Source organism: Rousettus aegyptiacus, unplaced genomic scaffold (assembly GCF_014176215.1).
Source record: "Rousettus aegyptiacus isolate mRouAeg1 unplaced genomic scaffold, mRouAeg1.p scaffold_m13_p_14, whole genome shotgun sequence".
Lineage (NCBI taxonomy): Eukaryota > Metazoa > Chordata > Mammalia > Chiroptera > Pteropodidae > Rousettus > Rousettus aegyptiacus.
Window position 1 is genome coordinate 24,831,878 of NW_023416289.1, and position 14,028 is coordinate 24,845,905.

General features: G+C 37.6%; 1 protein-coding gene across 2 annotated transcripts in view; it reads left to right on the forward strand.

Annotated features, from left to right (window-relative positions):
- The window catches only part of PLCG2 (phospholipase C gamma 2), a 140,132-nt gene that overhangs the window by 115,580 nt on the left and 10,524 nt on the right, over window positions 1-14,028 (forward strand). For both annotated transcript variants that reach the window (XM_016165884.2, XM_036231514.1), the window contains one exon: window positions 5,175-5,263. In XM_016165884.2, the coding sequence (XP_016021370.1) occupies window positions 5,175-5,263 (89 nt within the window). The remainder of the gene's footprint in view (window positions 1-5,174; window positions 5,264-14,028) is intronic.

A 14,028-nucleotide genomic window follows, 5' to 3' on the forward strand; every position in this document is an offset into this window, starting at 1 on the left:
TTATATGCCAACGAATTGGATTATCTAGAAGAAATAAATTTCTAGAAATGTACAACCTTCTAAGACTAAACCAGGAAGAAACAGAAACTGAACAGACCAATTACTAGCAATGAAATTGAAGCAGTAATAAAAAAAACCCAATGAACAAAAGCCCAAGACCAATGGCTTCACAGGTAAATTCTATGAAACATTTAAATAAGAATTAGTACCTATCCTTCTCAAACAATTCCAAAAAAGTGAAGAGGAAGGAATGCTTTCAAACTCATCTATGAGACCAGCATAACTCTTATACCAAAACCCGACAGACACTACAAAAAAAGAGACTTACAGGCCAATATCCCTAATGAACATAGATGCCAAAATTTTCAACAAAATACTTGCAAACTCAATTCAACAGTAAATTTAAAGCAGCAGCCCCCAACCTTTTTGGCCCCTATGAGAATCTAATGCCTGATGATCTGAGGTGGAGCTGAGGCAGTGATGATAGTGCTTGGAAGTGGTTGCAAATACAGATGAAGCTTTGCTCACTCGTCTGCCGCTCACCTCCTGCTGTGCGGCCGGGTTGCTAACAGGCCATGGACCAATACCAGCTTGGAGGTTGGGGACTCCTGATTTAAAGGCTCATATACTATAGTCCAGTGGGATTTATGTCAGGGATACAAGGATGATTTAACAGTTGCAAAACAATTAATGTGGTTCATCGCTTCAACAAAACCAAAGATAAAAATCATATATTCATTTCAATAGATGCAGAAAAAGCATTTGACAAAATTCAATATCGATTTATGATAAAAAAAGAAAGTGGATACAGAAGGAACTTACCTCAATTTGATAAAAGCAATATATGACAAACCCACAGCTAACATAAAGGTAAAGAACTGAAAGTTTTTCTTCTAAGATCAGGCACAAGACAGGGATGCCCACTCTCACCAGTAGTATTCAATATTTATTGGAAGTCCTAGCCACAGAAATCAAACAGCCAAAAGAAATAAAAGGCATCCAAATTGGAAAGAAGTAAAACTGTCACAATTTGCTGATGATATAACACCATACATAGAAAACCCTAAAGAATTCACCAAAAATTTAACAAATAAAAGTAGAATATAAAATGAATATACGGAAATCCATCACATTCCTATACTAATAACAATCAGAAGTAGAAATTAAAACAACACAATTTACAACTGCATCAAAAAGAATGAAATACCCCAATCAAGAGATGATTGGATAAAGATGTGGTACATATAAACAAAGGAATATTACTTGGCCATAAAAAAATGAAATCTTACCATTTGTGACAACATGGATGGATCTAGAGAGTATTATGCGAAATGAAATAAATCAGACAGAGAAAGACTAATACCACGTGATTGCACTTACATGTGGAATCTAAAGAACAAAAGAAAACAAAACAAACAGATTCATAGAACTGACAGTTGCTAGATGGGAGGGGTTTGGGGGACTGCGTAAAAAAGGTGAAGGGATTAAGAAGTACAAATTGTTAATTACAAAATAGTCATGGAGATGTAAAGTACGGCATAGGGAATAAAGTCAATAATATTGTCATAACTATGTATTACTGCCACATGGGTACTAGACTAATTGGAGGGATCACTTCATCAATTATATAAATGTCTATCCGCTATGTTGTACACTTGAAGCTAATAAAATAATATTAAATGTCAACTGTAATTGAACAAAAAATAATCAGATTTTTATGGAAGTACAAAAGACCTTGAATAGCCAAAGCCATCTTGAGGAAAAAAAAAAAAAAAGCCAGAAGTATCACTCTGCCTGACTTCAAATTATACTACAAAGTGACAATAATTTAAAAAGCATGGTATTGCCAGAAAAACAGACACATAGACCAAGGGAACAGAATTGAAAGTCCAGAAATAAACCCCTGTATATATGGGCAAATAATTTATGACAAAGAACCAAACACATACAATGGAGAAAGGAAAACCTCTTCAATAGATAGTGCTGGGAAAATTGGAAAGCCCATGCAAAGAATGAAACTAGATTGCTATCTGTCATCATACACCAAAATTAATTCAATTGGATCAAAGTCTTGAATATAAACCTGAAACAATAAATTACATAAAAGAAAATACTGGTACTAAACGCATGGACCTCATATTTAGAGAAGATTTTGTGAATTTGACTTTAAAGGCAAGGGAAGAAAAAACAAAAATAAATGAATGGGACTTTATCAAACTAAAAAGCTTCTGCACAGCAAAGGAAACCATCAACAAAAAGCAACCATCAGAATAGGAGAAGAAATTTGCAAACAATGCCTCTAATAAGGGCCTAATATCCAAAATATGTGAAGAACTCCTACAACTCAACAATAAAAAAAAAACCAAACAATCCAATTAAAAAAATTGGTAGAGGACTTCTCCCAAGAAGACATACAAATAGACAACAGACATGTGTAAAGATGCTCAACTTTACTAGCTATTAGGGTAATGCAAATCAAAACCATAATGAGATACCACCTCAAGCCTGGTTGAGTGATAACAAGTGTTAGAGAGGTCGTAGAGAAAAAGGAACCCTCATACATTGCTGGTGGGAATGTAACTTGGTATAGCCGCTGTGGAAAACAGTATGGAGTTTCCTCAGTAAAACTAAGAACAGAATTACCATATGACCCAGCAATCCCTTTTCTGGGTATTTACCCAAAAAACGTGAAAACATTTATCCACAAAGATATATGCACCCCGATGTTCACTGCAGCATTATTCACGGTGGCCAAAACATGGAAACAACTGAAGTGTCCTCTGATAGATGATTGGATAAAGATGATGTGGTACATATATACAATGGAATATTATTCAGTCATAAGAAAAGGTGAAAGACTGCCATTTGGGAAGATATGGATGGATCTTGAGATTATCACGCTAAGCAAAATAAATCAGAGAAAGTTGAGAACCATATGATTTCACTTATATGTGGGATGTAAAGCTGAAAGCAACAAAGAAACATGGCAAACAGACTCATGGACACTGACAGTGGATTAGTGATTACCAGAGTTGGGGGAGGGGTGGTAGATAAGGGTAGAGGAGGTCAAATATTTGGTGGCAGAAGGAAATTTAATTTTGGGTGATGAGCACTCAGTGCAATATACATATGACATTACTGAATTGTACACTTGAAAACTATTTGATTTTATTGACCAGTGCGCCACTTCAATAATTTTAATAAAGAAAAAAATTTTTTTAAAGAATAAAATATCTAAGAATAAATTTAACCAAAGAGGTGAAAGACCTTTACTCTGAAAACTAAGACCCTGAAGAAAGTGAAGACACAAATAAATGGATTGGAAGGATTAATACTATTAAAATGTCCGTTCTACCCAAAGCAATCTACAAATGCAGTGCAATTTCTATCAAAATACCAATGACATTCTTCATATAATTCTAAAATTTATGTGGAACCACAAGAAAAAAACCCCAAAACTATGAATAGCCAAAGCACTCCTGAGAAATAACAAAGAGGTATCATGCTCCTTGACTTCAAACTATATTACACAGCTATGATAATTAAAACGGCATGGTATTGGCACAACAACAGACCCATACATCAATGGAACAGAAAGAAAGCCCAGAAATGAACCCTTGCTTACATGGTCAATTAATCTATTGTTTTCCATACTGGCTGTACCAGTTTGCAGTCCCACCAACAGTGCACCAGGGTTTTCACCACATCCTCACCGACACGTTACTTGTTGACTTTTTGATAATAGCCATTCTGACTATTGTGGTTTTGACTTGCATTTCCCTAATGATTAGTGATGTTGCACATTTTTTCATATATGTATGCATATATATATATACATACACACATGCACACACACATGCACACAATGAACTATTAACAGCAATAAAAAAAGAATGCAATTTTACTATTTGCAACAACATGGATGGATCTAAAGGGTAGTATACTAAGTGAAATAATCCAGACAGAGAAAGACAAATGCCGTATGGTTTTTTATATGTGGAATCTAAAAAACTATATTGGAAAAAAAGCCCAGACTCACAAAAACAGAAACCAAAGGGATGGTTACCAGAGGGGAGGTGGTGGTGGATGGGTGAAAAAGGTGAAAGGGAATATAGTCAATAATATTGTGGTAAGTTTTCATGGTGACAGATGATTACTAGAATTAGTGGGGTGATCCCATTATAAGGTACAAAAAATGTCAAATCGCTATATTGTATACCTAAAACTAATATAACTACTATTGTATACCAACTATACTTAAATTTAAAAATGTAATTAAAAAGAAGCTTTCAGGTCAACCTAGGGCCATACAGTGAATCCTCAAGAAAGTGGTAAATGGAAACTGTAAGGATCAGAATTGCTCGGGTCAGGGTACGGTCCTTTGCGATTTTAAAGGGAACTTGAACACATGTATAGACTATCTTGGAGGGACACTGTTATCAACAGTTCCTTCTGGAATAAGGCATTATGAGTGGGTGGGGTGGAGACTTATTTTACCATGTGTTCTTCATTAATTAAAAATAAGCAAACCAACCAACCTTTGAGATGTGTTTCCGTAAACATTATTTAATGGGTGGTGGTGGCAGAGGATTTTAGCTCTACCTCAATCCTCCTCTTAAACATTTAAAATGACTGTCAGATACCATTAAAATTATAGACAGTGGCTTTCCGAGGAGGATGATCAATACTGCTATGAACTGCCCAGCGACAGGAAGATTTCCTCCCACTGAAAAATCTTTAAAGGCATTCCCCTGTCCTGTGCTTCCTAAAAGGCTAAGTAGAGGAAATGGATGTGAGGATTCATTACTCCTCTGAGTCTTTTGGCCTTAGGAGTATTTAAGGAATTGAACCACAACTGCAGCCACTCTAAATTCAATATGTAATGTTCTGTGGGTTTTAATTTCTTCTGAGTGAATCACTTTCATTTCTAGATGGCAGATAGTTTTAACTTCATTTCTCTGTATGGACCTGCCAGTCAAGGCTGCATTCTGGAACCCATATCCATAACCATCAGGATGAGTATTCTGGTTTCCAGAAAGTCAGGCCCAGCACGGGGCACTGACTTCTCTGTTCCTTGAACTAGGCATGTATGTGATCCCTGGGTACCCCAAGAAAGCTAAGGTCAGACATTAATTGCCTGCCTTTGCACTGTTTTTTCCCCCATTCTGTCACAGGATTTAGATCTGTTCCTCTGAAGAACGGGTACAGCGAAGACATTGAACTGGCTTCCCTCCTGGTTTTCTGTGAGATGCGGCCAGTCCTGGTGAGTGGAGAAACATGTAGGGGTTCTCTGAGCTCTACCTGCTGTTGGGGTGGAAATGGCCAATGAGTATGGTTGACTGATGGACTACACCCATCGAGAATTATCTAGCCAAACATGCCACATCATTAAAGAATTCCTTTCAGTGACAGATATCCCCCAGAGGTCCTAGGTCTTTCCTCCCAGCATCCATCTTTCTTGGAGGATTTTTCTACAATTCTATGAGTAGGCCATGTAGGTGGAAAGGGTGAAGCTCTTTGAAAATTCCTCAATATATTCATTTCAGCAAGAGCTAGGCAAGACAGTGCTCTTCTACATCAGTTCTTCCTTCCTGGGTGCCTTTCTCTGCCTGTCGGTCTTTGGGAATCCCTTAAGATCAGAGCATCCAACAAGGCCTTGTCATGGCCTGTCTCAGGGAAGGAAATTCAAGAACCACAACTTTCCATAGTGAGTGGCACTCCTTTTGTGGTTCTCTCTGCTGCTGGAGGAGCCGGCCTTCTTGGTCTGCCAAGGCCTGAAGATGTTTAGTCCACCCTTTAATCAGCCACTTAGGGGAGGCTTCGCAGAAACGGTTTGGCCTCGTTGAACTATGAAAGAGGATAAGTTTGTTGAGGACACAGCACCAAGCTGTGGGTAGTTCACGTCATGGGTTTGATGATGGGAGAAGATGTGGATTCTTATTGTGATTCTGAGCTTCAGAGTCTTCCTGATGGCCTCTTGCATAGAATGAAACCCATTTGGTGTTTGTTTTTGCAAAGCCTCGCACATGACCAATACAGTCTCCCAAGAGCTTCCCATTCCCCTACCACAAAAACCAGCACCGGCTGGGGGATTCCTCTGCTCACTCCAGTTCTCTTGGAATAACTTAGAAAAACTATGGTTCTGGACCCCAGCAGGCTGATGTGGGCTTGCTCAGCGCCCCTGGATGCATATCTTTTCTCAGTTTAGTGGTTTTCTGCGTAGAGAAGTCACAGCCTGTATTGTTATTCTTCTGGTTGTAAGAACTAAACAGCGATTTGGAAGTTGCTTATTTGGAAATTTCCAGAATACAGCTGAGACCTACCAAACAGGGAAGGAGGATTACAGGGAAAGGGATGCCTTTTAATAGCCATAGTTCATGCAGTAAAAATTCATGAACTCTACTCAGAGGAGAGAACTTTAGGCTTTTCTGCATAGCTATTTCCCTTACGTTCAGTTTTTGCAACCTTGATAGTTTTACACTCCAAAGCATTTTAGAAGCATTGAAATGGAAGAGGATGCAAAAATAAGAGGCAAAAAACAGTAAAAGCAGGAAGCAGAGACTTAAAAAGCACACTAGTTGGGGGCCCTAGAATCTCAGTGACAGCCAAAGGCATCACTTTTTATTAGTAAAACAAATAAGCTCATGATGATGACATTCTGTCTTAAAAAGGTAAGGGGGTGGATAATGGAAAGTTTTCCATTTTGAAACAAATTTTAAATGTTAGTGCTTTAGATTCTGTCAAAATAAATTATAGTTCACTTGAACCTTAAATTATGGATCAAAAAACATCACCTTTCATGATTCTTACCATTGTAGAAACGCTCATTAAAGTTTATATAAATTCCCCCCTTTGCCAGGCAACTGAGTCAGCCAACAGGTCCTTGTTGAGAATGCACAAGTCTTAAATTTCTCCTCTTTTAGAATGAATTGTGCATTTATCAATTTATCATTAATAAGACTACCTGAGGTCTTTCAGAAGTTCACTAGAAGACTTAAGCCAGAGTATATTATTTTGTATAAATGGTTTTTAAAACCACACACAGATTATGCAGAAAGTATAGTCTTATAATTTTTGGGAAGAGATGAGCAGATAAAGCCAGCATTTGGTTTGCCTCCTTCATTTCCCAGGCTAATGCATTCTTTATATGAATGTAATAATGATAATACAAATTCATATATGCATGTATACTTTCTTTAAAAAGTAGGTGTTTTTTTAAAACTTTGACACTCTCGACATTTGGGGCCAGGTCACCCTTTGTGGTGTGGGCCGTCCAATGCATTGTAGGGTGTTTAGCAGCATCCCTGCCCTCAACCTACTAGATGCCGGGAGGACCCCTCCCCCTGTATAACAGCCAAAACTATCTCCATACATTGTTGAATGACCCCTGGGTAACACAATCATCCTTGGTTGAGAACCACTGCTTTAAAGCAAGATAAGCTCTTTCCCTACTATTACCTAATCTTCCCTAGCATTTAATGATTGACAGATTTTTCCATCAAGCTGATCAACCATAGATTAAGCATTCCCCTAAGTTGAGCATTTAGATGGAATCCACTTACAAATAAGGCTCTCGTGAACATTTTCATGTTGTTTTCCTTTTCCTCCTTTAATTCAGAATTATTTCCTTAGGATGAATTCCCAGATATGGAATTAGGGGGTTCAATTTATTCAGCAGGAAGGTAAAATTGTAAAACTTGGGCCTTCAGTAAAAGCCTGGAATAAGTAAGCATGAAGACCCTTGGCTTAGCCCACTGAAGGATCTGGGATTCTGCTGCCCAGGGAAAGGATACTAGCTCTTCCTCTTCATACACATAAAGCCCTTTTGCAGACATTTCATGGAAAAATGAAGTGATAAAAGTGGTTTTAGATGGTCGTAGGAAAGCATTCGTCTAGACACTGCTGTGCAAAGCTGTCATAAACAACTCAGAAACATTATAAATAATTTCAATAATTAGGGATCAAAGGCAGCTTAAAAAATTACTATATTGAAAGGAAAATGTGCTTATCCAGATTTGACTTCTTGGAAGGGGGAAACTTCATGCACTGGTTGCCGTTGGCAACACCACCAGAGTGCGGTGGAGGAGTGGGTGCATAGCGTGGGGTTCCAAGGGAAATGTTGACTCTTGCAGATCTGCTCTGTGAAGGAGTTTTGGCGGAAAAGTTGTCTGAGTATGTGCAAATTTCATTTCAGCTGCTGGTTTTCAAGCTGGTATTTAATTCCACATCTGTCACCTGGTTCTCAGCCACAGGTGCCGTTTGGTGTTTCTGCACCACATTGTGATGAGGGGTCTCTGGGAAGCTGAGCTGGGTTGTGTTCCGTGGATCTGGGCTTGCTTACTGCCCAAGGTCAGACCTTGTTTTATTTATCATCTCCGTATCCTCTGTGATGCCCAGGAGAGACTCGGGTAAACAGCTTCGTGAGAGATTTGTCTGAGTAAATGATTGATCCAGTGAGGGCTGAGATAGAGTTTACTCATAAAACATTTGCTGAGATAAAGTTTAAAGCCCCAGATAACTGTCAATAAGCACTTTAAGCCCTTTCTGAAGAAGCCATTTACATGTCACGATTACTTGATCAATTCTCAGTCCTTTATTCGTCTGGATATATGATTTGCAAAGAATATTTTTAACACCATTCTATTACCTACTATATTTAATTTGAGAAACAGGAAAAAAGGGGGGATTTGGGAGGAAGATCCCCATAAATAACTTGTACATAGCCCCTATTAGTATTTTAGTATAATTCCTTTGCCTGATAATTTTTTGCATATGATATTTCTATAGTTATATTTAATACATATGAATATGTGTCCTTTATGCACTTCACAGAGGACTTGAAGCATTTTTCTATTATTATGTGCTTTTCTAAGCTGCTAATACCTATTTCAGAGGTGTGGGTCCCTAATTCACTTAGCCATTCTGTCACTGATGGACATTCAGGTTGTTTGTAGTTTTTTACTTTATAAAAAACAAATGTCTTTATATAACATTGTTGATTAAAAATTATTTTTACTGATGCTAGGCATTTAGTCATGGAATAATAGATACTAACAGGGGGAAAAAAAGACCATATATTTTTGGATACATGTCAAATTGTTCTCTGAAAGTAAATGCTTTCAAGTTGATGTTTTAAATCCAATCTTGCCCTTAATTGAAAAGGGCCTCCACTCAAGTGATGTAAACTTGTACAATTCAGAAGAATGGGACAGGAGGAAGTACGGAAACTTGAATAATCCATCCTAATCACCATCGGTGGGCAAGCTGGCAGTGCCTGGATGGTGTGTTTGAGAAAACTGGCTGCCCTGAGATCTTTGAGTACTGATCCTGGGGTAGACAGTGTTTAGCTTTGTCTGCACTGGGTGCAAGGGGCAGAGTAGCCTGGTGGAAAGACCAGGATGCTGTGGTTCTCGGTGAGGGCTCAGCAGGAAGAGATGTGTGAATCCCTTTGCAGAAAGTCTACGACACACACTCTGGAGTCCTAGAGGACCAGGCGGGGGCGCTGCACTCTGGAGCTGAGCTGCTCCTTGTTTGTGAGTTTGGGGAAGATTTCCTTACAGCTGGGGAGACGCAGAGGCACAGAGAAAGCCCCTTTTTTTGTGCTTTGACAGCTGAAATTTGCCAGTTTGCCCAATGTCGACCCCAAAGAGCAGAAACTGCTGTGCCTGCCACTAAGACCCCACAACCTGATGTGACTGCTGAACAGACAAAACCATGAGCACACAGTGGAAAAAAGAACTGGCACAGAGCAATGAGAGGAAGACAGACAGTGGATACCTGGTATACAGGTAGCTGGCAGTTGAAGTAGAGCCACTGGAAGCTCCTGATGAGAACCCTAACACATAAGTCATAAGAGCTTTCAACGATATCCAAGTAGAGCACTGAAAAAGACTGACATTTAAAACCAAAAAAAAAACTGGTTTCTTGAATTTAAAAATTCTGTATATAAACAGAGGTTCACGTTAGTGACCCAAACCATAATGTAGAAGAACTATCTCACGATGCAGAGCAATACCTCCATGAGATGGAAATCATAAAGGAAAAGATAGGCTCAGAGGACAGGTGCAAACGAGCCAACATGCAAGCATGTTCCAAAGGACGAAGTGGAACAGATGGATGGAGAGCTATTAATGAAACAGTTAAGAGGGAATTTTCTTTGATTTGCTGCTTGAGAGTGCTCACTTGATTCTCAGAGGGATGAATAAACACACACACACACCCAGCCCCAGATGTATTTTAGTAAAAGTTTTGAAGTTTAAGGATAAATTGAAAAAAAAAAAAACCTGAAAAGTTATCTACAAAGAAAATCAAATATATCTAACATCAGACTTGTCCACTTCAGCACTGGAAATGAGAAGACACTTGAGTGCCATCTATGGACTAGTAAGACCAAAGAATTCAGTGCCTAGCCCCCCACAGGTCAAAGCAATGGGAATGTATTTGTGGATATGCGAGAGTTTAGATATGTCATGTATCCTACTCAGAAAAGACATCAAGAAAGGATCTCAATTGATGAAAACTTTAACTGGAAGAGAAATTTCTTGATAGGGAGATAAAGAGATCAAAATAATAAATTTTGCAATACAGTTAAATTTAGAGTATGATAACAGTGAGAAATTTTGCGATGTTAGGTGTCACATAGGATTCTTGAAATAGAATACATCGTAATGAAAAATTTTGTGATAGTCTGGAATTAAAATAATGAAATATCAGCAAAATCCAGGAGTTCAGAGGTGAAACAGAGGTGTCCAACTTTGATGCTTAGGGGATAAGTAGGAAAACAAAACATTCTACAAGAGGAGAGTTAATTCTGATATTTTGGTGTAAAAAGAAAATGTAATCTTAATTAGTATTGTTTAAAAATTAAAAGTAACTGCTATACAAATTGAAAAGCAGAGAAATGAGGAAAAAAGATCAATAGAAACTTGAATCAAGAGAGTAAAAATATGGAAAAGTATAAAAGAATAAAAATGTATAGTAATCAAAATTGAATGGATATAACTTATATTTGAGTCAATGAATGGACTGAATTCTCTATTAGAAAAGAAGCAAAGAAATCTAACTGCACAATGTTTAGAAGACATAAGCCTAAAACAATGAAGAAAGGTTAAATAAAAATATAATGACAGAGTCACTGGGAAAAATTAAGTTAATATCAAAGTAGAATTTAAGATCAAAAGTATCAAAAGAGTATTAAGAACAACAATACATACTGATAGAATTGTTTGGTTTATAAAAGGGACACAAAAATCATAGATGTTTAATTAGGAAACACCATAATACCTAAACATATAAAACAAAAGCTCCTACAAATATGAAGATTATATCATAAAAAAAATTTCAGAATTTGGAAGGTCTAGTATACAAAAAAATCAACAAGGTCAGATGATCAAAATAATATCGATAAGCTTAATTTAAGAGATACACAATTTTGTGTTGTACAAGTAGAAAATGTATGTTGGTTTCTTCTATTTCCCAGAAACTTTATAAACTTGATTGCATTCTACTTGGTCACAGAGAAAATCTTACTACACTTTTAAAAATAATGATTTCATAAGTCATTATTTGTCTACGACATGATAAAATATGAAAGACACTAAAAGATGGCTAAAGTGTTTCCTATTTAAAAATAAGAAATTCCTAGATGAAATAAATCAAAACAAGTAAATTACACATGTAGTAAAAGCATTTATGCCAAAGCAAACCATGTTTAGAAGAGGAAAGTGCTTGCCCTAAAATACATGCACTAAGCAGTCATCTTTAAAGTTTTAAACACACATAAACTAATAGGAACAAAGTAGAGATAAAAGCCAACTGAATGAAACACACACACACACACACACACACACAGAGAAGGATAAACAAATGCTGATTCACTGAAAAGACCTTTTAAATAAACTCTTTGCCTGCTTAATCAAGGAGCAAAGTAAGAGCAAAAACATACAAGAGCATTGAAAAGGAAACTGAACCCCAAATAATGAGATACATTTGAAAAGTGATGGCAAATGGGTAATTGCCTTGAAGAATATAAATGGGCTAAAATTGTTTCAAGAAGCAGTAGAGAACTTACAGATTCCTACAGGAAAATTTGAAGGGTCATAATATACCCATGGGACAAAATGGGTATCAGATCTAGATGGTTTTATAATTGTGTTCTACCTGATTTTAAAGAAAATAATTCCAATTTTAATCCATCGATGTCAAAAGAAATGTGGAAATGCTCCAATATCTCAAAGCTATATAACTTTCGAAACTGGAGATATTACGCCTGTCCTCCCACTCATACACTGATACATTCATAGATCGATGCCAACTATGTATACAGATGTTAAAATTCTAAAAAAAAAAAAAAAAAGGCAAGTCATTTCCATAAGAGCAACATATCACAACCAAGTAGTTTTCGTGCCATTAGCAACACATTTATTGAGAAAAAGCATCAACTACTAGATGCCACAAAAATAACCAGTTGAATGAAATAATCAGTACATATTATGGTAAAGAGACAAAACTAGCGATGAGACGTACCTCCTGAGAAGGGTCCATCACTTCTGTGCCACTTGCCAAAGCTGCGTGACCTCAATCAGACCATGAGAAAACACCAGCAAACCCAAATAGTGGGACGTTATACAAACTTACTGACCTGTACTCTTCAAAGGTGTCAAGGTCAAAAAGATAAGAGAGGACTGAGGAAATGCCACAGGTTGGAGGGCTCTGAACGAGACACGGAAAGTAAATGCAGTGTGGGATCCTGGACTGAATATTGGAACAGAAAAAGGAAATTGGTGGAAAACAACAGAAAACTGAATAAAACCTATAGTTTAGTTAATAGTATTACGCCAGTGTTAGTTTCTTAGTTATGATAATTGTACTGTGGTTGTGCAGGCTATTAACCCTGGGAGCCTGGGTAGCATAACATAGGGTATAAGAGAACTCTCTTTTCTATTATTGCAACTTTTCTGTAAGTTTAAAATTTCATCTTAAAAAAAATTAAAAGAAAAAAGCATCGGTGAAGGATAAAAACTGAAAAAACTAAGTCGAGAAACCCATGAAGATTCTGTCACAGGCCAGTTGTAATTTATTACCAAAAATGTCCTCCAAGGATTCAAGGATCTTAAAAACCACACACACACACACACACACACACACACACACACACACACACACGTGAGAATAATAGTAAAAACACAACATAAACATAAATTGATATAACCCAGAATGGGCATATCTCCATGGGGGAAGATAAGAGTATATAGGAAAAACAGACAAATCTATCTCTGAAGATAATCACTAAAAACTGGAAAACCAAGATCTTGCAGTATAAGCATTTTTTTAGAACTGTCAATAATCAAAAGAAACAACTATGCATTTTAGGGAGCAGGGGCATGAGGAGTGGGTATGGTGAACAGGGAGACAGCTGGGTTTTTGGGGATTAATCCCTGCAGTACGGTCTTGACTCTTTCAGCTCTGCGCACACATTATTAATAAAAACCGACCTTAAAATTGAGAATGTAAGTGGAAGTAGATGACACATTGCTGGGGAGCATATGACCTATTCGAGGACATTTGAAAGTGACAAGAGAGGGTCAGTAGCTGGAGGGGGATGTGGGGTGAAGGGAGAGCTTGTTAAGATGTACTTGCATGCTGCTGATGGGGACGATTTAGTGGAGAAGGGCAACAGTGATACAGGAGGAAAAAGGGGGTATGTACAGGAATGAAGAAACGAGTAGGAGAGATGGGACTCTGGGGCCAGCAGGAAAGAAGGCATGGGATATGGTACCCAGGGCTCAGGACAGGCCGAGTTCCCATGTAATTTCTTCTATATTCCGAAATGTGAAACCAGAAGCAAGGCCATCCGCTGAGGGTGGGGAGGTTTGAAGAGCAGAGGTGTGAAACAGTCATTTAGAGGGATTAGAAAAAAGAATTTCTTAGGAAAACATAAGAGGATTATATTGTTTAATGTGCTTCTATAATGTATGTGTTAATATTTTATTTAGGATTTTTTGCAGGGGTTTCACTGAGAGTTGAGCC